General features: G+C 46.7%; 1 protein-coding gene across 1 annotated transcript; it reads right to left on the bottom strand.

The window, feature by feature from the left end:
- Positions 1-669: 669 nt before the first annotated feature.
- Positions 670-22,002, bottom strand: UBLCP1 (ubiquitin like domain containing CTD phosphatase 1). Its single transcript, XM_066590480.1, has 10 exons — positions 21,718-22,002; positions 19,666-19,757; positions 15,719-15,804; positions 14,122-14,237; positions 13,051-13,149; positions 9,581-9,618; positions 8,622-8,720; positions 5,755-5,871; positions 2,983-3,110; positions 670-1,168 (listed from the first exon to the last, which is right to left on the bottom strand). Exons 1-10 carry the CDS (start codon positions 21,896-21,898, stop codon positions 1,141-1,143), a joined length of 984 nt encoding a protein of 327 aa, XP_066446577.1. The 5' UTR covers positions 21,899-22,002; the 3' UTR covers positions 670-1,140.
- Positions 22,003-22,683: the final 681 nt, after the last annotated feature.

The raw sequence follows: 22,683 nt of genomic DNA, 5'->3' as shown, positions 1-22,683 counted from the left end.
AAGCGCGTCTAAAAACGCCAGAAGACAGCGAAATTAGACGGCACCATGGAGACGAGGACGCTAGCAACGGAGCAGGTAAGTGAATAACTTCTGTATGGCTCATATTTAATGCACGATGTATATTACAAAGTGCATTAATATGGCCATACAGAAGTGCTGAACCCCACTTGATTTCACGAGACAACCCCTTTAAGGAGTGATGTAACCTTTCCCAACTGATGGTAACAGTGTGTCTGATGCAGCACTGTTTATCCTTCCCACTTGGGGACAATCAGCGAAGTTAGCTCAACCCTGATCCCCAGCTGGGGTAAAAGGAAAAAATAATCAACTAAAATAAGAAAAGGACACAAATCCCCTTCCCTTCTCTGGACCTCTCCTTACTTCAGTATCAGCAGGATCCCTGGTTGTTTAACCCTTAGTTCCAAATGTACAGAGGTCTTCCTGCCTGACCATTCCAGGGAGGCAGCAGCTAATGTAACACCATTATCTGGCGTTTGCCTGGTTTTGCACAATTAGCTAGGTGAGCAATTCTGCATCCCAACATGCTGCACTATGGAAGCACTTATTTTTCCTTATCGTGCATTCTGCATTACTGGAGTCCAATTTATGGAAGATGCATTGTACACATGGCAGTCAGACTTTGAATAAAAAAAACCTCACTTATTTAAGGCCGTTATGTTTTATTTAATTGATATACTCATTGGCATAACTCAAACTTTTTTGTTGTCCTTGATGTTTGCTAAATCATATAATGCTGCTCTGATCTGAAACTCAAAAGCAACTAATTGTAGAGAAAACAAAAACAACAAAAGCTAAAAAAGACAAAAACGATTCCGTTTACTGAGTAATCAGTATAAAAAAAATATAAATAAACAAAAGTTATCAAAAGTTGATCGTACGAACAGAGCGCGGTACCACCGCATCTGAATACTCGTGTAACTCGTAAAGTGGGGCAAAGAAAATTGTCAAATAGGTTCTGGGTGCTACGAACTAAGGATAGGTTTTAAAAAAAAAAAAAAAAAAAAAGGAAAAAAAAATGACCCGACATGAAACATTCAAGTTTTAACTCCAGAGTTTGTCCATGCTGTCTTCTCCCAAAACAAATCTATTGGTGCGATGCTCTTCATCCAAGACCATCCATTATTGACCTTGCTTTTTTGAAAGATATCTGTAGAAGTAAAGAGAGAAGGAAAATTAGAGGAATTTGGGTCAGAAATCTCTAATTGGTGGCGGTTGACCTCTGGGGCCAAAACAGAGACTGAGAAATGGGGAGCCCAGTCCATAGTAGGTAAATGCTGCTCTACAAAACTGCATGCTTTGCCATTTCAGTGTCAACCATTGAATAATGGTGAATGACCAAGAATGTACTGCAATGGGACATAACGTTTTTGGCTGACATAAAAGGGTAACAGGGTTCTCCACTTTGGATAATCCCTACTTGTTAGAAGTGTCCCTTGATAATAAACTGATCATAAAGTGTCCTTCATAACAAACCCCCCTTCCCCATGATAACTCTGAAGTCCCTAATAGGCTACAAGAAAAATCGATTTTCTAAACTGAACAGCCCCTTTAAGGTGGAAATCCCTCTTAGGGTGGGAGAATGTATCTGTAGGCCGAAAGAGTTGAGGCCGTGAGTATGGGGGCAGAGAGCCTATCATCACACATTTGGTTCCTGTAAGGTTTACCATTCAACCTAACAGGCCTGATCAGTGTAGCATTAGGCTCCACCCCTTTGCCCCACCCAGTCTATGGAGGTTTTTCCACAGATGGCAGCTATATTATGGCATTTCTGGACAGCCTCTTTAACGGTTGGCTGAATATGACTCTGCTATAAACATACATGCTCAGCTTGGCCAAACATTTATGTTTATTTTCCTCTACCTATTGAAATAATCTGCGGCCAGACATCTCTGGGAAGAAAGGATCAGACATACTGAAATCCAATATGCCCAATTCTTCTTTCAGACATCGACATCTGCCTTTGGCGGAGATTTTGTTAGTCAACCCACGTGTTACAACATTGACCGATTCTGCTGAGATGGGTGAGTTCGGCCATGTTTTGTCTAAATGTGAAAGGGCATCATGTGTACAGGTACCTTTAAGCTAGCCATGTGTATGCGTACCTTAGCCTGTCAGTCCCCCGGTAAACATCCATGCTTGACCAAGTGTACATTCTAAAAGCAGAGAGTGGAGAAAGCCGCTGACAGACACTTGTGAAGGCAGCTTACCTCCCTGAGAACAAGAGAATCGGGCATGCTGAAATCCAACTGTCCGACCCTTCTCTCCTTCAACAACAGACATCGAAGAGAATCAGGAAGCCACCATTGACGGATTCAGTCGATAGTAGTCTAATTGTAAATGGTGAGCAGCTACTGGCCATTTTTGAAAGGATCTGCCATCTGCTATGAGGCTTGCCTACATTCCTTCAGGTACCTTTACACGGAATGACTGTCGGGCACGCAACCTTCACAGCCACCACACAGATGATCACTCCTGTGCTTTCACAAAGAAGCCATAGTCATTCTGAGAATGGAGGCGGAATGGCCACAGTTCTATTCCTGTCACTCGCATCTACTCAAAGCGAACAGGCAGTCATACATAGATGAATGACTGCCTGTTTATACGGGCCGAAAGTCGCTTGGTTTTTCAGGGGAGCTAAAAACCAAGTGACTCCATCAAGTGAGCGATTTCACACTCCGTGCCTTGTCAGTGGCCGTGTGTATATTGGATGACTATTACCCAAATTCTCTGTTTCCAGCAATCGTTCAGGCGATAATCAACCCATGTAACGGTACCTTTAGGGAAAACAAGGAGGCCACATCAGTGTCCGAACATGTGTTTTTACCCTGGATATAAAAGGTGCCAGAAGGTTAATAAGAGGTTCGGGGCCGTCAAGCTGAAAGACTCATCTCATGTCTGAGGAGCTTTATATACATGAAATAAAAAGGAGTGTCGTATATAAGGGCGCAGCACAACGCTCACCTTTCCCAGTGTTTATGGTTAAGATCCGAAAGGTCTTCTAGTTTAGCAATTTCTTTAAGGTACTCGGACAGCTTCAGAAGTTCTTTATCTTTATCCCGATTCAAATGTGCTTTCATGAAAGGCCTGATCTGTTCAAGAAGGAAAAGGACGATAGCTATGAGAAGACGGACACTTATGACGCTTGTACACGGGACGACTAGCGGTCACAATCGTTCAAGCTCCTGCGGGAATTTGAAAGATATCATCTTGTATAAATGTGTGTAACCACTGTCTGATTACTGGGAATGGAGGCAGGTGGGGAAAGAACGCTCCCCGGCCGCTCCGCCTCCATGCCGCAGCGCTGTGAGCAATGCCAGCGATACTCACTCCTGTGTAACAGCCCAGGAGCAAGCATTACTGGGACGAGCTGCCGAGTATCATTTGCCCGACAGCTCGTCCCTCGTAAATGGCCCTTTAAGCAGGTCATACATTACAACTGCAGACAGCCTTTTTTTGGCAGACTTGTTGTTCATGGTTGGTCTTTGAAGGTTGTCGTCTTGGATGACAATGCTTTAACCTTCAGCTGCGGACGTGATTGATTTGTTAGCCTGGGTTCCCGCAAAGCAGAATCCTGGCGGAAATCTTGCGGTTTGGCCGCAGTGAAAAACCACGAGATTTCCGCTGGGAGAAGCGCTGTTTTAAAACTCGTGGCACTTAGCCGCGGGCTTTGAAGCGGCCCGGCTGCTTGCTGTTCCGCTGCGGCCGGCACTCCCATAGAGGAGAGCGCGGCCGCAGCGGAGGAAGAAAAAGAATGCGCATGCTGCGGCCGGCTAATCCGCGCCGCAGTGCCGGCTTTGCCGTGGTGGATTTGTCGTCCCATGTGGACGAGATTTCTGAGAAATCTCGTCCACATGGCTGGCTAATCCCAGGATCAGTGGCCACAGGCGGATTTGCCTCGGCGAAATTCTGGACGGAATTTCCGCGGCAAATCTGCCCCATGTGAACCCAGCCTTCCACTTCCATGGGCGTGGAGGGTCTCAGTCTCCTATTTATTGTGATTGACTTTTTCCACAATAATAAACTGGATGTTTATAAGAACTTGTATTTATTAATGTTCAGGTTATAAATAATTAAAAACATGTAGAAATAATCAACTTTTATTTAGATATTTTAGTAAAGTTACATAATAAAAACTATGGGAACTTTTCAGTCTTCATTGACGACGCAACCTCCTCTTGTACCAAGACGAAAGCTACCGAGCCGTTCGGTCGCAGTGAAGTATGTGATTCTCGGAAGTCTAGAATGGGGAGGGATCTACGAGACTGCACATCCACAGTTAAAGGTTAAGTTAAAATGACATCTGCTGGGATCTGTGGCCCGGTCTGGGCTTCTATCGATGGGTGCGGATCTGTCATTTGGCATGAATGACTTTTTAGCTACAGAACCCGACAACAAATGAAAAACTCCCATATGTCAGATCAAATTTATGGGAGATATCTGCTATCGGTCGGCACCTATAATGCTCATTCACATCACAAAACAGCACTACTGATTGGCAGCAAATAGGCCAAAGTCTTTAGTGCACTGTCTAGCTTAAAAGAGTAGTTCAATGCAGATATCCGGAATACCCCGATATTAACCAGATGGCGTCTGTGAGTAATGCGATTAAATGTAATAAAGATGCGGATACCCAGGAGTTAGTACCTGGATCCCCCCCCCACCTTCCTGGCCCGTTCTCCCTCTCGCATTTGTGGTTTATGTGAAATTGTCAGGTTATTGGCTAAGAATCTAACGTTTTCGATTTTGGCTTGTAGTTCTATTCAGTAAGCCTTACTTAGCTAGTCCTATGCTATCATTAACAATTCCAATTGTATCGTACATGATGTTAAAGGTTGTGAAAAATCAATAAATCTTACTGAACACAAAAAAGTAGCTCAATGAAAAAAAGTTACTCCTGGCCACGGGATTGGGCTAAGTACCCGATCGGTGGTTGATCACATAGACTCCAACCAATCATGAGAACAGGGGACCGTGCATCCCTAGATGAATGGAGTAGTGGTCATGTGTGCGCAGCACTGCTCAATTCATTTTAATAAGACTGCCTTAGACAGCTGAGCACTTGTACTCCGCTATCTCTATTGGTCCCATTGAAATGAAGCTTGCTTGGCTGCCGCTCCATTCATTCTGGGACCTTCAGGACTTTCAGTCTCGTGATCGGTAGATGCCCGAGCAGTCGGACCCCAACTGATCAAATAGTTATCAACTAGTTAGACAACTCCTTTAAAGGGATCCTGCCAGTAGATTTTAGTAATGTAAGCTAAGAGCTTACAGTATTCTGTTTTCCAAAGTCTTTTTGGTTGGTCTGATAATAATTGGAGTTTAAAGTTCTCCCACACACATGTATGCAAATGAGGCAGAGGGGGGCAGTGAGAGTGCCAGACTGTCTGTGCTAACAGTGGACCATGTCAGTATTACAGGTGGAGTCCTATTGAAGGGAATGGGACTCAGCCTGCTATACTAATGGAGGCCACAGCGCAATGTACAGAGTGATCCGCTTTCTGCAGCAGAACAACTCTGTACACAAAGACACCAACCCAGAGAAACAGCCAATCACCAGGGGCTCCTGGGAGGTGCACCCCTGATGATCTGCTATTCATGACCTATCCTGAAGAAATGCGGGACAACTCCTTTAAAAACAACATATATAGGGTGGATGAAAAACCTGCAAGTAGGAGTGCACTTCCCATCATGCTGATGAATAACACATATTGCTTTCTTTTACATTCCACTCACCTTTAATCCATTCTGTGGATTCATCAGGAAATTCCGCCCGATATCATCAAACATGATCGTATTCTTCTTACTGTAGAACTCGCCATATTTGCCCCATATCACCCCGAGTGGCTTCACCTAAGAAACAAGATGTCATAAATGTAAGTCAATGAGTCATTACAAGACGAGGTAGACTACAAGACAAATGGATCAGGCTTCTGGAATTCCTGACAGTAATTTTGACTATGCCATTCGTGCTGCAACGGTGGAGCCCCTGAGCAAAATAAAGTAATGCAATTGTGAGCAAAGCCTGAGGGAAACTTCTCAGTTATTACACATGTAGCCACCTCTCCACCAAAAATCAGGATCAGTACCCACTTGTTCTAGTGATTTTTGTGGGAGGGGGTCTCTGCTAGTTAATCATCGTTCTGACACTGAAAGGGGTTGTGCCATATGTGACAGTTCTCCACAGGACAGGGACTAACTTTCAGATCAGTGGGGAACCGACCTCTGGGAGCCCTACTGACTCTGAGAACAGTGTCCCAGCATGCCCTGAAGTGACGGCAGCGATGGTCGTACAGACAAGCATTCAGCCATTTCCAGTAGCCCCGCTAAAATGACCTGGTAGACCCTGTTCAGTGGGTCCCAGCGGAGATGGATTATTAGAATTGTACAGGCTCTGAGAGAGGGCCCCTATTTACTAATAGGCTGTATGATGCTGGAAAGTTATCGCCTATCCACAGGATAGGATCGGAGGGGGTCTGACTACAGGGAACCCCACTGATCTCGAGAACAGGGGTCCAACACATCCTGAAGGGAGGACTACTGCTCCAATTATTTTAATGAGGCCACCTTAGAGTGGCTTTACATGGGCCAACTATCAGGCAAAAAAAAAATATCAAAGTGTCTTTGAGAGATAGTTGTCCCATGTAAACACGCTCATTAGTTGCTTTGTTTCAGCTCACTGAAATGAATTGACAAGTGAGGGACTCCTAGCTCAGTGTAAACAGGCAGTCATCTTTAAAAGGTTGCCTGTTCACAATGAATGGAGGCGGGCGGCAGAGATCTCAGGCATGCTCCGCTTCCATTCACTGAACAACTGCTATGTGAAAGCATGGAGTGACAACTGTCCCATGAAGGACCCCTTAGAGCTGAGTGATTGAATGTAGGACCCCCGCTGTCCTTACTTTAGGATACGCTAGACCCAGTCTCAGAATCAGCAGGGGCCCCAGTGGTCAGACGGACAGCAATCTGAAAGTTATTCCTGGCCACAGACATGAAGTCTCTTGACCCCTTTGGCACTCCACAAATTAACATGAGTTACAGGCATTATATATCTCTCCATTGTAGTTTATAGGACTTATAAAATGCCAGACTGTTACCTCAACATCATCTACAATGGAGAGATCCACATGCATTGTCTCCTCCTCTCTGGAGTGCTAATTGGAAGGTGGGGTGGGGTTACCCCCATTCTCCTAATATGTGGGAGTCCTGGAAGTGGAACTTACTTAGATTAGTTATGGCATATAGTTAGCGATATACCATAAACGTCTCTGATGGGAATACCCTTGTGGCCCTTGGATGTGGTTCAGTATGGCAATGTGGCCCTCAGCTCTGAAAAAGTTATGCACCCCTTATATAATGTATTGAGAAACTTAAAAATTGTGGAGCAGAATGGAGGAAAAAAAAAACAGCAACTGTGCAACTAGTTTTTTTCCAGGAGTGGGTGGTGATTTGGTTTTTACAGTTTTTACGGTGCGGTAAAAATGACCTGTGGAATCTACTCTGCAGATCAGTACAATTATGGCAATACCAAATCTAGATCGTTATTGTTATGTTTTATGTAAACTTTTTTTGTTGCTGCCCTGGGAAACCCATAACGGTCTTATTTCTCCATCAATGGTCCTGTATGAGGGCTTGTGTTTTGGGTGGGCAGAGCTGTTATTGGTATTATTCCTATTCTGGCATTGTGTTTTTTTCCTCTACAGCATTCACCATTCATGATAAATAGGTGATACTTCACGGATAACAACAATACCATTTGTTTATTTTAATGTAATACAAGGGAAAAGGGCTTTTGAGCTTTTAGTATTTTTGGGGTGGATTTATAGTATTTTTTTTAAATGCTAGAAAATTTTATGAAAATGATTTTTTTTCTTTTAACCCCATTGGGGACTTGTGATAGCTTGTATAATGCACTGTAAGACTTCAGTAATGCAGTGTATGATACCTTCAATCCTATTACACCTTGCCTTTCGGTGCTGATAGGAATACTTAGATGACAGATCTGGGGTCCGTTGTTAAGCCCAAGGCTGCCATAGTAACCCATCTGCACCCCACAATGGCGTCACAGGGGCAGCCAGTGGTTATTGACAAGGCATCTAGAAGATTAAATGGCCAGGAGCAGCAGTATAACACAGCTACCTCTATACCCTCTGTGCCACATCTGATGTACATCTAATGCTGTAAAGGAGTTAAAGGGGTTTTCCTGTGCAAACTATTAAAGACTTATCCTCAGGATAGGTCATCAATAGCAGATTGCTGGGGGTCTGCAACACGGGACCCTCCCCTTCAATAGGCTGATGAGAGGCTGCTGTGGATGGCTGGAGTGCTCAGAACACTGTCCGCAGCATAGTGGCCCACTTTGGTATTGCACCTCTCTCTCATTGAAGGGACTGGCAGAGAGCTGGAATACCAAATAACTACGGATAGCATTCTGTGTAATCAGCTCTTGCAAAAAATTTTGCAACCTTTCTATGCCAGGAAACTGAACCTAAAGCATCGGACTGCAGGCGTCTTGCTGAGCACATCGGGGTTACAGCGATACAAGGTTGTAATTATCACTTCTATGAGGAAAGAACATGAAACAGAAGGTGATATAAGCTTACGTCAATGAGGCCTCTCCTGGGTGTGTGCACCGTGATCATGGCCGCACTGTCCAGCATGAAAGTGATCTTGTAGTTGGCATTTGTGCTGATGCCCAACTCCTAGGTAATAAGAAAGAGAGATGCCTTAAAGGAGCATTAAAAAGGGAAGAACAATGCAGTTCACTCTGGCTTCAAGATGTATTTTAAATGCATCAAAAGTTTCTCACTTTGTCAAATAAAGTTTAAAGGGACCTCTATCACCAGGTTCATGCCACCTGAGCCATGGGCAACATGAACCCAGAAGCGGTATGCACACTGCAGGCTTATGTGTCGTATTCTGAAACACTGCTGCATCTTAGAAGAAACATACTTTGAAGATTCACTAAAAACAAAGCTAGGAGTCATAGAGGCCGAATCAGCCTGCCTGCCCGCATTATCCAGATCAGGGGTACTCAACTACTTTTTGTAAAGGTCCACTTACTTCGGTCTGCTGTCAGGCGATTACAGATTAAGTCTCCTCTGATCGGCGGCTGTTTCGTTTCCTTATCTATCCGTACCCAGACCGCCATGAAGACTTCTTCTAGCCATGACTTGTCTCTGCAACCCATACTACCAGTAATCCCCTCCTCTCAGTATTCTCTCAATACTAGTGCCCCCTCTGTGGCCCCAATTACCAATAGTGCCCCATGTGGCCCCAATAAGTAATAGTGCCCCCACTGTGGTCTACTTTAGTATAAGTACCCCCATTTAATAATAGTATCCCCAATTATTAACAACGTCTCCTCTGTAGGCCCATTCATTAACGTTAAGCCATAATGAAACCATGCCCAACACTGCAGTATTATGGAAAGTACAGATATTTCAAAGCCCCATCATAACTGAGGTAAGCCAATGCCTCTGTCCAGCAGACCTCAGAGAGCCCGGTGTAATGTTCTTATCCACAATCCTTTATACGGATGGTCATCAAAAGCTCTGCTCACCTTCATTTTGGCTTCTATCCATTTCATGCTGGTTGCCGCTAGAAAAAGAAAAATAAGCAAAAATGTAATTTGCTTGTACATTAGACAAAAACTACTTATAAAAGGAATTGTGATTTTGCAGCAAAACTCGGCATGCAGTGCCATCTCAGGCAGATATGCAAATGATTAGAGTTGGTGTGATTAGATCAACGGTCTTGTCACCTAAGGCCCTAAAAGTGGTCCCCCCCCCCTTCAGAGTCTGAGAGGGGCGCATTATTAGGATGTGCGAACATGGATGGTCGTATCGACGAAGTGCCGCCACCTGGGCAGTTCTAGCCAGACTGTTAGGGGGTGTTGGGACCAGTGGATGTGTGAGGACACATAAGGTGACCGGGCTCAGGACCCCGGACAGACCACCAGTGGAAAAGATCGATGGATTATCCATCAAGCAGGAGCAGCTCCAACTGTTACATTGTTACATTACAGGTACAAGAGTCTCCATGCCCCTCGTATCACATTTTGCATCCAAGCTAGAGGCGGTACAACAGGGTACTAGAGCCTCCATGCCAGCCTGTATCACATCTTGTATCCAAGCTAGAGGCAGTACAACAGGGTACTAGAGCCTCCATGCCCCCCGTACCTCATCTTGTATCCAAGCTAGAGGCAGTACAACAGGGTACTAGAACCTCCATGCCCACCAGTATCACATCTTGTATCCAAGCTAGAGGCGGTACAACAGGGTACTAGAGCCTCCATGCCTGCCTGTATCATATTTTGTATCCAAGCTAGAGGCAGCCCAACAGGGTACTAGAGCCTCCATGCCTGCCTGTATCACATCTTGTATCCAAGCTAGAGGCAGTACAACAGGGTACTAGAGCCTCCATGCCCGCCATTATCACATTTTGCATCCAAGCTAGAGGCGGCACAACAGGGTACTAGAGCCTCCATGCCCGCCTGTATCACATCTTGTATCCAAGCTAGAGGCGGTACAACAGGGTACTAGAGCCTCCATGCCAGCCTGTATCACATCTTGTATCCAAGCTAGAGGCAGTACAACAGGGTACTAGAGCCTCCATGCCCACCAGTATCACATCTTGTATCCAAGCTAGAGGCGGTACAACAGGGTACTAGAGCCTCCATGCCTGCCTGTATCATATTTTGTATCCAAGCTAGAGGCAGCCCAACAGGGTACTAGAGCCTCCATGCCTGCCTGTATCACATCTTGTATCCAAGCTAGAGGCGGTACAACAGGGTACTAGAGCCTCCATGCCTGCCTGTATCATATCTTGTATCCAAGCTAGAGGCAGCCCAACAGGGTACTAGAGCCTCCATGCCTGCCTGTATCACATCTTGTATCCAAGCTAAAGGCAGCCCAACAGGGTACTAGAGCCTCCATGCCTGCCTGTATCACATCTTGTATCCAAGCTAGAGGCAGCCCAACAGGGTACTGGAGCCTCCATGCCTGCCTGTATCATATCTTGTATCCAAGCTAGAGGCAGCCCAACAGGGTACTAGAGCCTCCATGCCTGCCTGTATCACATCTTGTATCCAAGCTAGAGGCAGCCCAACAGGGTACTGGAGCCTCCATGCCGGCCTGTACCACATCTTGTATCCAAGCTAGAGATGGTATAACAGGATCACACAGAGAAAGCTTCAATCCACTCCATTTGGTGAGATGTATTTGAATTGGCACCTTAGTAACACCATATTTTACCTGCATTGCCCTCAAGACAAACATGCAACCACTGCAATGGGAAAATATGGCTGTCAGCTACTTCCACAGTTGGTCACTAGGGGATTCAGCTACCGAACCACCAAGGAACTCCCAACAAGCAGCTGATCAAAGAGGCCCCTTAATTGTTTAGCAGGCACAGCACTGTACATTTTGCAATAGTTGTATAAATGGAAAGATGGAACAATGCCTCCACAGCGCCACCTACCCCATTTAAAAATCATGCCAGGGCTTATTTTCGGAGTAAGAGGGTATTAGAAGGTGATATTACTGCGAGTCAATGTCTGAGCAGTTATAAATTAAGAAGAGAGGATGGCAGCAGATTAAGGTCCAACTTCATGCTTCTTTATTCCTCAGTTATCATAAAGAGAACACGACGTTTCGACCCTTCACTTGGGTCTTTGTCAGGCTTGACAAAGACCCATGTGAAGGGTCGAAACCTCGCACTTCGACCCAGAAGGAAAGACAACCATGCACAGATAACTATTTCAGGCTTTCTGCCCCTCATTACAGGTTGGTGGCTGAGAGGCCTGTTAGGTGGATCAGGAGGGGTAAAGGGTCTTCTTAGGGAGATCACCTAGTAGGTATAAGGCCATGCATGCTCCTCTGGCAAATTTATGCAAATTGGAAAATGGAACAATGCCTCTGCAGCGCCAGCATTCCTGCAAGTCAATGTCTGACTGGGGCTGTGGTGGTGAGGGATTCCCCTCAATATATGACACAGGTGAATAGACAGTTGGCAGATTCTAATGTCTATGAACGACTTTAATGGTGATCCTACTGAAAGATTCGTAATGGTATTGCGTATTATGATTGAGGAGGTGGTTAACCCTTTCCAATCCAATGTCGGGCCTGCCCCGACATCATCATTTTCCTCCACAGCTATACTTCCGCATTCCCCCAAGGTCTAGTGACCACCAGCACCCTCCTGAACTCTGTCAGATCAGGAGGGTGAAGGGAAAATTTATTTTTTCTCATCCATTCTCCCCAGCTCCAATTTATTTGGAGCTGGGGAGAATGGATGAGAAAAAATAAATGGATTGGAAAGGGTTAATGATTGTCTAATTGATGATAAATTGGCCCAATACCTATTGATGACCTCACCCTTGGTGCCGGTATTATACATTCTCCCTAAAATACATGCATTATTTGATACTTTCACCATTGTTTAATCTGATAGCTATTACTAATGGATGTATCATCGCATGAGCAAATTTTCTTTTGCTTTTTGTTTTATGTTTATTCACTAATTGCTTAAGCAATCGGATGAAGGAATGTCAGATGACCTCTGATACTGTGACCTGATTGGTCTATTCAGGTTCATGAGTGTTTGATGACTACAGGCGCAATGATGATGTTCTGTAATGAATATACAGATGGTGAACCGTGGGCACTACAGGTTTATTGAGCTGAAGGGTGGGGGGGGAGTTCACTGTGATCGGTGGAGATTATATATTTTACACACACACAGCATGCATGGCCTTAGAAGTCTCCTCACACCTACTAACAAACTTTACCTCTCCTAATGCAATGTTTGTGTCCCGTACTGCAGCTCAGTCCCATTCAAGTGAATTGGGAACGAACTGCAATCCCACAAACGGCCACTACCAAACAGCGCCGCATCCTCTGCAATCAGCTGATCGGTGGAGGTGCCAGGAGTCACAACCCCATCGATCCAAAGAATAGGCATTCAGGATCAAAACGCAATAAAACCCCTTTAATGTCACTAGTACATACAATGCAGGACTCAACTACTTACACCATATTACAATATCATAATCTTCGTAAGCCGTGGTAAGAAACTCATGCAGGTACGGCCTCATCAGCTCCAATCCTGTTTCTGCACATGATCGATGGTCTAAAAGATGGAAGAAGGAAAGTTGCGGTAACATTAAATTAAGGAACTGCCTTTTAAACAATTATCTAATATAATATGCAAATCACTTTCCATGATGAGTAGAGATGAGCGCACGTACTCGTTTAGGGTGATTTCGCAATCGAGCACCGCTTATTTCGAGTAACTGACTACTCGGGCGAAAAGATTCGGGGGGCGCCGGGGTGAGCGGGGGGTTGCAGAGGGGAGTGGGGGGGGAGGGGGAAGAGAGAGAGAGAGAGAGAGAGCGAGAGAGAGAGCTCTGTCAAGTTGGTGGTACCCACTGCACAATGTCCATGAGTGAGGATGGACGGTCATTCAAGTTAGATGTAACCCACTGACAGTGAGCCGTGTGGACCACCTACTGGACTCCGGGCGAATGGAGAAAAGTATGGGGGGAAAAAAAAAAGAAGAAGGGACACTACAGTCAGCAGCGTCACGGCTGCCGAGCCATGCAGCTAGAGTCATTGACCTTACAAAAGCGTTTTTACGTGGCCAATTTAGCCGTGATAGAAAATCGCACCATCTGCAGCATTGGATTCCAATACGTTCATTCACATGATCGATTTTTAGCCGCTTAAAAAACGGGAATTATAGGACATCGGTGGCCGATTTTACATGCGGCCAAAAAAGATAGTCCTTGCCCTATCTTTTGGCCGATATATGTTGGCAGCACCCATAGACTCCTATGGGAGCTGCAAAAAAAAAGGGAGGGGGAGGGAGTTTAGCAGCGTCCAACGCTGCAAAAACATTACGGGGGCTCTGTTTAGGCATTAGAAGATTTATGCCGACTGAGGCTTTCCCGCACTGCGGCGTATATACGCCGCAGCTGCTCGTGTGGACGAGAAAACGCAAATTTTTGCCTTTTTCCCGTTCAAGTGCTTTTAGTTCGCGATGCGGTCAGGATGAAAACACAGCACTCGTGTGAAAAAAGCCTAAAGGTGGTGACATACTAACCGAATAACGTGTAGTCAACATCAAGGACTAGCAGCTTTTTCCCTTCCCGCGGTGGATTTAGGACCTCCACCTTGTAGTCTTTGACACGACGTGAAATCTTTGCCAGATTTTCTTCTCTGAAGATGACGACAAAATACCAAAAACAGCTTAAATATGTTATATGTTTGTAAAAAGCATTGTTCGTAGAGATGAGCGAGTAGTGCGAGTATCTCCCCACTCGTCTCTAAAGGTTCGGGGGCCGGCGCCGGTGACAGGTGAGTTGCGGCAGGGAGCGGGGGGGGGGGGGGAGACAGAGGGAGAGAGAGATCTCCCCTCCGTTCCTCCCCGCCGGCCCTCGAATCTTTAGAGACGAGCGGGGAGATACTCGGCTAAGGCACTACTCGCTCGAGTAATGTGCCTTAGTGAGTATACTCGCTCATCTCTAATTGTTAGACTTTTTCTGTCCGTCTCAAATACTGAATCCCATGGCTCCATCCCCTGTCCCTCCCGGTTTCCGTCCCTATGCAGTTTTCTACATAGAAGACATAAAGTGGAGTTGGGAATGCGCTGGCTGGCAGAATGGAATGGGGGGGGCTGGAAGAAGACAGGTTCGTGCGGATGCAGCTGCCTGCATACACAGGTATGCAGGTCACCCTCCATGGTCTCACATGGATACACGCGGAATTTGTGCATGCCATGTGCATGAGGCCGTTGCTGCCGGTGGGTTGCCTCAGGTATCTGAACCCATGCTGACTGCAGTACATCCCACAGATGCTGGAGGCCGCTTGGGGGAAGAAGGGGATATATAGTGAGCACAACGATCGAGGTGGTCCCACAGATGCTTAATTGGGCTCAAGAATGGGGAATTAGAGGGCTAGGGAAGTACTGTACTTGGAAGTCATGCTCTTCCAACCACTAGAAGACATTTCTAGCCATGTGACATGTCTATTGTCCCATCTGCCCCGGGGAAGACAAACATCTTGTATGGGTGCACATGATCTGCAAGGATGAATTTGTAACCCTATCAGGTCAGAGTACCTTCCACATGGGTGAGCGCCCCGGAAATGGCGCAATAAAGTCCCCAACCCATAACTCTACAGCTTGTGTCCATCCACAAAAGTAGGGGTGGCAATAATAATGGTATATTATATAACGACAGACCCCTTCTAATGACGGCGATCAGAGGAACCGCTAATCCCCATCACTGCTGAGGCCACTGATTGGTTGCAGGGGACACAACTTCATTACATCCTAGTAAACAGATGGCGCTGTAGTGACCGGGGATTCCGCAGACAAGTACAGCGGCTGTCATGCTTCTGGTGTAACTCATCAAGGCCTACTATTACTGCATAGGATAATGTAGTACTATATACATATAATGTACATCATAGTTCTAAAAAAAAAATCTATATTAAAAAATCAACCTAAAAAAAAACGAAAATCGATAAAAAATAATGTTTCTACATATTTTATAATAAACTTTATTGAACACAAGTCTCGGAACATAACATACACATATTTGGTAGCTCCCCAACAGCGTTGACCTCTACCGTTATTTTATAGCATCTTAATACTGGAGTGTATGTAAAAGTGTTAAACAGCAAATGCCAAGACTTACCGATTCTCCACCTCTACGACCTCCTCCTCGATGTCAAAGTCATTGACAACATCGTCGTTGTCTGGTGGTGGAGCCAGCACATCCTCCTGCAAGAAACCAGGGTATGACTACTTCTGGGCAGCCAATAATGAGAGGAAACACATATTCAATACAAAGATGTCCGCCTGCTGTATAGGAAGGGAGGTCAGCAGAATACAGGCAGCAGCCCCTTGTCCAAGGGAGAACATGTGAGATCTGTACACACCTGCCCATCGCTGTCCTCATGTTATGGGGGCAAACAGCCTGGCACATAGGTTGGCGCAAATACACATATCCAGCAAGTTCCACCTTTCTCTGACCGGGTTAGATTAAGTGATTTAGTAGCCCAGAACAGCCCTTTCCCCCCCAATTTTCAGTTTACCCCTTTTAAAAAAACCATAACTCTTATATTTATGTATCGATGTTACTTTGATACATGGGACTTCTATGGATGTGATAATACTAAATATGTTTGGTTTGCTTTTTTAATTTAATTTTGTTTTTTATATAAATATTGCAAAAGGTTTTTTTTAGTTTTATTACCTTTTATTTTTTTTTTTAATAATTAATAAAACTTTAATTAGTTTTTACATTTTGTTTTAGTTCCCACGGGGGACAAGAACTTACAACAGTCTGATCACTCCTGCAGTGTTATGGAATACCATAGTGATACATTATACTGCAATCTGTCAGGCAATCTATTAAGCCACACCACAGGCATGGCTTGATAGACAATCTGCAATGGCAGCCCTGGGGACTTTCAGAAGGCCCCCGGCTGACATGGCAACCGCAAGGCACCCGGGCCGTACGGGACCCCCAAACATCGATCGGGGCATTTAAATACCACTGTCAGAATTGATGGCGGCATTTAAAGGGTTAACAGCTCCGATCAGTGGCGCTGGAAATCAGAGCTGTTGGGTGGGGGGGGGGGGGAGGCTTTAAGAAACAGGGCCTCACCCGTGCCCACAACCATGAGGCCAAAAACGACAGCATACTCACCTGTCCGGGCGCTGCGGGTCTCCCCTCCGTCGCAGGCGGATCTTCTTTCTTCAGCGCGGCAGATGTGCTTGGCATGCGCTGCGCACACTTTCTTTTTTAATCTCCTGCTCTCCCGCGGCACAGCACAAAAACAGCTGCGGGTGCGTCACAGGTCCAGATGGCTTCAATTGACTTCAATGGACGCTGTGGGAGGCGTCTGTGTGGGAGATCCGCAGGAAAATGGAGCATGCTGCGATTTCGACCCGCGCGCCAGGGAAAGAAAAAAAATAATACATCACATCCGCATGCATTTATTTGCCCTGCGGATGCTAATGTGTCCCTATGGGCTTCTGGAGCTGCGGGAGACACGTGCGGATTTTATAATTAAAACCCGCACGTGGACATTGGGCCAAAGCGATTTGCGGTTGGCCCGCGCGGGAATTAAAACACAGCCTGCTCCATTTTAACGCGGATGGGCTCAGTTGGCCTCTATCTCAATTGATCTCGCACATGTAAAAAAAGGACAATTAATAGTGCGTCCGCAGCAGAAATCCGCGCCGGCCATATTTTTCCCGCGGACATGAGGCCTTACACGGGCTGATAAATTGTTTTGATTCCCCCGATCCGCAAGAATCTGAAGATTATCGCTCATTGTAAATGCGTGAACTGACTGAGGGATGAACTACAATTCAGTTTCGGCATTTATAAAAGTGGACAACGGATCGGTCCGTGTAAACAGGCAGTCATTCAATTATGAACGACTGCCTGTTCACTGTGAACAAGAATGGGCGGGCAACGATCCCCCCGAACGCTCCAGTCACTGAATAATGGTGGTCTCCGTGCATACATGTTTTAAAGGTGGTGGCTTGGCTGACTGACAGCCAGGCTCCTGCTGTGACTGCCAGGAATGGAGAAACCTCAGATCCGGGCAGTTTAACCCCTTACATGCCACAATCGTTTGCAACTGCTGCATGAAAGTAGATGACAGAGTCTAGTAGGCTGCTGTCATAGGCAATGTAGAACGCATTACATAAGTAATGCAGTGTACTATCCTACGATCACATCTTCTAGAGGGAGTAAAAAATAGCATCCAAAAACGTGCAATTAAGATTTTTTTAACCCACTTTTTTCACATTTTTCTCCATAAACACCCCTTTAGAACTGGTTAAATAGCAACATTTTTTTTAGAAAGTAACACATAGTAGAGATTACAACTATTTTTCTTCCGTTCACCTGCCAAAAAGCGCAATAAGAAAAGGAAACCCAAAATGGTACAAATAAAAACCAACTTTTCACACACAAAAAAGAAGACCTCACACAGCTCCAATGCCAGAAAAGTAAAAATGTTATGGATCTCAGAAAGGGGCGATTTTTTTGGAAACTGCATTTCTATTGTGCAAAAGTATTAAATAATCTACGAAAACTTGGTGATTGTTACTGAATGGTGAACTTTGCAAAAGCAAAACCCCCCAAAACAATGGCAGATTTTCTATTGGGGGGGGTGCGGATCCGATGCATTGGACACCCGCAGGTAGTTAAATACCTGCGGATGTCATTTTTCCCGTCAGGCACGGATACGCGTGCAGGGAAAAAAAATGGCCATGCTCTATTTTCGTGCGGGTCTTCCACGGGGACGGCTCCCGCAGGCTTCTATTGAAGCCTATGGAAGCCATCCGGATCCGCGGGAGACCCGTACCAGAATTAAACTCACCTGCTCCGGACGATGCAGATCTTCCCTTCTTCGCGGCCGGATCTTCTTTCTTCGGCTCGGCGGATGTGCCGGGTGCATGCGTGGCACGCTGCCAGCGTGCCGAGCACATCCGCCAGGCCGAAGAAAGATCCGTCCACGAAGGAAGGAAGATCCGCATCGTCCGGAGCAGGTGAGTTTATTCTGATTTTCAGCCTCATGTCCGCGGGGCAGGAGGGACCTGCTGCGGATTCTACATGAAGAATCCGCGGCGGGCCTGATTTTCCCCGTGGACATGAGGCCTACAGGGTTCTAGTGGCGGAGTGGACAAGTGGTATACCATCTTAAAGTTGAATCAAGGCCAGCGGTGTGGCGGCTTCTTATTCACATTCTCGGGGCCGTGTCCTAAACCCATTTGTGTATCTAAAAAAAAAAAAAAATCTACAACTCATCCCACGAAAAAAAAGTCCTCATACGGCTACGTCAATGAGTTATGGCTCTGGCAAAGAGAACGCAAATCGCTTGGTCTTTGAGGACAGTTACTAAGGCGTTAGGAAAAAAAATTGTTTTCTGTTGCCATCTTCTAACCACCAAACAAGTACAAATGGTTAAATGACCAGGGGTGACATTATCCATGATCCAGACCATTGCTGATAGGCAAGCCAACACCCACTAGGCTTATTATGAACGTGGTAATCTCTACTATGTGTGGCTTTCTAAAAAAAAATTGATATTTAACCAGTTTTAAAGGGGTGTTTATGGAGAAAAATGTGAAAAAAGTGGGTTAAAAAAAAAATCTTTATTGCACTTTTTTGGATGCCATTTTTGATGGGAGTTCAGGTGCCGAGACCCTCACCGATCACTAAAATGTACGGCAGAAGCTCTGAGCTCAGCGCTGTGCCTGTTCAGCTGTCATTACAAGCGGTATACAGAATCCATAGACTTTCTATGGGGCCCATACTCCGGGCAGTGACACAAACCAAGGGGCACAGGGCTCAGATGATAGCACTCAACATTTTAGCAATTGGTTTGAAGCCTAAGCATCCGGACCCCCACCGATCCGAACTTCTGGCTATGACATGGCAAAAGTTTTCAAAAAGTTTAGTCCCCCTTTAAACCATCTGATACGGATTCTCTCTCCTTATGACAGCACATCAGCATCTTAGTCCCAGAACATTACTTGGAGATGTCAAAACAGTTTTAAACATTCAGTTCTACTTTAATGCCAGAGGGAACATACATGTGTAATGCACGCTATACATACCAGACTCTCCTCCCGGGTTCCCATCATCATAATCTTCGTATTTGGTTTTAACTTCAGGACCCCCAGTTTGACACTGTTATCTGCCGGTTTACCTGTAAGGTGCAGCAAACCAAGACATGTGAATAAACTCCTCCGTGACATCACTAATCACTCGCTCTGCCGCTGTCCACGATCGCTGGTCCTGCCTGCACCGCCATAAGGTGTCCAGGGCTTCTATATTGATGACCTTTCATGAAGAACAGATTGGTGGCGCTCTGACTCCTGACACCCCCGCGGATCTGTTTTTGCAGGGTTCATAGTGATTGGACGAACACTGCAAACACTTGCATGGGACTGAGCTGTCGGACCCTCAATCACCTGATCTGCAGGGGGTGCCGAAAGCTGGACCCATGCTGATCTATCCCAGAAAGCCCCTTTAAAGAGTGTCGTGGGGTTTAAACATTTCTTTAAAGGACATCTGTCAGTGTCCGTGCAGCAGGATCATGGCAGAGGCACTTATACGGGGAGAAGGGGGGGCAGGCTATACTCTCTTACCCCCCCCCCCCCCCCCGCTACTCATGCGCCCCGAAATCCTCTTTGCAAACCTTCATATACAAATGGTGCCAGAGCGGTTTGATGGGTGGTCCACTGCTGGACGGGGGTCCTGGGCTTTCTGCAGTAAACGATCAACCGTTTCCGCGAATCTCGATTGACGGATCAAGTACGATGCTAGCATCCAATCAGGAGCCAGTGGGAGGGGCTGAAGATCGCTTGATGCAGAAAGCCAAGGATCAGTATCCGGTAACAGACCACCCATCAGACAGCAGTTTGCAAGGAGGATTTCGGGGCTCCTGAGGCTAAGTGTTACAGCCTAGCTTGTCCCCCATGTCAGCGTCCCTGCCGTATTACAGAGAGATGTCCTGGGACTAAGATACTGACAGCCAGTCCTCAGGACCGGTCATCAGATCAGTGGGGGTCAGCCGCCTGAGTGTCGCAGCCTCTTCGATGATTGGGCCCCCAGAGATCTGATACGGACGCCCCAGCCTCAGGAGTCCCCATCAATATCGTAGACCCAGAAAATCACTCTAAAACTTTGCTCCGTGGCGCCGCAGCGCCCGCAGGGTCTCACGCCGTACGGGATCAGGAACCTTCTTTTCAGGGTTTGTCAGTAACCTATTGCGGTATTGTATAATATCTCGCTCACGTGTCATGTAATACACTACGTGGATAGAACCGCGCGCATTTTACCATAATCGCAGGAAATATGCGCGGCGGCCTGGGAGCAGAGGCTGTGGATCAAAAACGGCCATCAGGGCAGCGCATGAGGGGGGATGGCATGAGGGGTGGCTGGCCTGGACCACTGGTTTAGGGGGGAGCAGCCAGTCCATGGTGATCAACAGGAAGGGGGATGTCGGACCCCTGGTTGCTGGGTTACCAGGGCCCACTGACTTGGGAAGATATGATCCAGTTACAGATTTCTGGTCCTGGTTGAGGGGGATTCCAGTCCAGCGACTCCTATTAGGGGGATGGGGGCAGTGTGGTGGAGGGTTGCAGCTCCTGGACTCCTGCGGTGTGGGGGTGTTAGGGAGGATTCCAATTCTGTGACCTGAGGTTAGGGGTACAGAGAGGATTCAGATTCCATGACCCTAGCTTTGGGGGGGGGAAGCGGGTCCAGCCCATGATCTCTCCTTTGGGGGGGTGAGAGGGGGTCAGGGTCAGGCTCGTGACCCCTTCTTTGGGGGGGCTGGGGAGGGTCAAGCCCATGATCCCTTCTTGGGGGGGGGGGGTCAAGCCCATGACCCCTCCTTTTGGAGGTGGGGCCAAGCCCATGATCCCTTTTTTTTTGGGGGGGGGGGGGTGTCAAGCCCATGATCCCTTCTTTTGGGGGAGGGGGCTTCAATCCCAAGACTAAATGTAGCGGACATGGCAGCCTGGCTCAGCCCTGCCACCCCCTTTTGGTGGCTTAGACCCCTGTGAGTGTGTATGGCACGTCTTATATTGATCGTTGCTTGCCCGTCCTCCGGATGAGGGGGCTCCCATATTAGGACCCCCGGGGGCCCCTCCTCGGCTCACCCTTGTACTTGAGGCCCAGCAGCTTCTGGCGCTCCGGCAGGACCCCGGTGAGGCTCTTCAGGGAATGCTTCAGATCCATCACCGTGTCCTCCTCGGACAGGGCGGACAGCGGGAACTCCTGGCCGCCCCATTTGATGATGAGTGAGAGGGTCATCGCCTTGGACTCGAGGCTCCCGGCCATGTGACGTCCCGTCCCGGGCTGCTACACACCCGCACGGGTCACCTCCATGGACGAGCCGGCACCGGCGCCTCCACACACAACAACACAGCGGATGTGACGTGCCAGTGACGTCACACTGCGTCAGCGGCTGCAGTAACCGGTAGCCATGGTAACACTTCCTGGAGCTGCGGTCACGTGACGTGCTGCTGCTGCAGGCAACAACTACATCTCCCAGGCTCCTGCTGTCTGTCGCACTCGACCACAACTAGGCTAGGACATGTTGCCGACCAATCACAGGCTAGCTTTCAGTTGTCCAATACAGGTTTGGAAATAAAAGCTGATCTGTGATTGGTGATTGCAGCAGCTGGTTTTTGGGGAGCACGGTGTATTTTCCATTGATATGATTTTTATACCATATGGGAATACATTTTTTTTTTTTTAAAAACTGCAAATCTGCGCTCCCTCGGGTCGGGGGTGGTACAGCGAACACACTGCGCCAAAAATGATGTCAGTATGATAACGACGATACCAAATTTATAGAGGTTTTTTGCTGTACTAGTTTTGAAAAATATCTTTGAACCAATATCTTTTCTGCCGCCATCGTCTGACCGCCGTAACTTTCTATTTTTCCGTCGGCGAGGGCTTGTTTTTCGCGGGACGTCCTGTGGTTCATATTGTTACGATTTTGGGGTACATATCACTTTTTGATAACTTTACATTATTATTAATTAGAGATGAGCGAACGCACTCGGTTCGGGTGTTTTTGCACTTGAGCACCGCTTTTTCCGAGTAACTGACTACTCGGA

Source organism: Eleutherodactylus coqui, chromosome 2, assembly GCF_035609145.1.
Source record: "Eleutherodactylus coqui strain aEleCoq1 chromosome 2, aEleCoq1.hap1, whole genome shotgun sequence".
Classification (NCBI taxonomy): Eukaryota; Metazoa; Chordata; class Amphibia; order Anura; family Eleutherodactylidae; genus Eleutherodactylus; species Eleutherodactylus coqui.
This window is presented reverse-complemented; position numbering and strand designations above follow the sequence as displayed.

Coding starts and splice junctions, on each gene's coding strand:
- UBLCP1 (XM_066590480.1), bottom strand. CDS start 21,898: ATGGCCGGGAGCCTCGAGTCCAAGGCGATGACCCTCTCACTCATCATC. Junction 9,619..13,050: donor TTATGATATTGTAATATGGT/GTAAGTAGTTGA, acceptor TTCTTTTTCTAG/CGGCAACCAGCATGAAATGG. Junction 1,169..2,982: donor AACCATAAACACTGGGAAAG/GTGAGCGTTGTG, acceptor TTACTTCTACAG/ATATCTTTCAAAAAAGCAAG.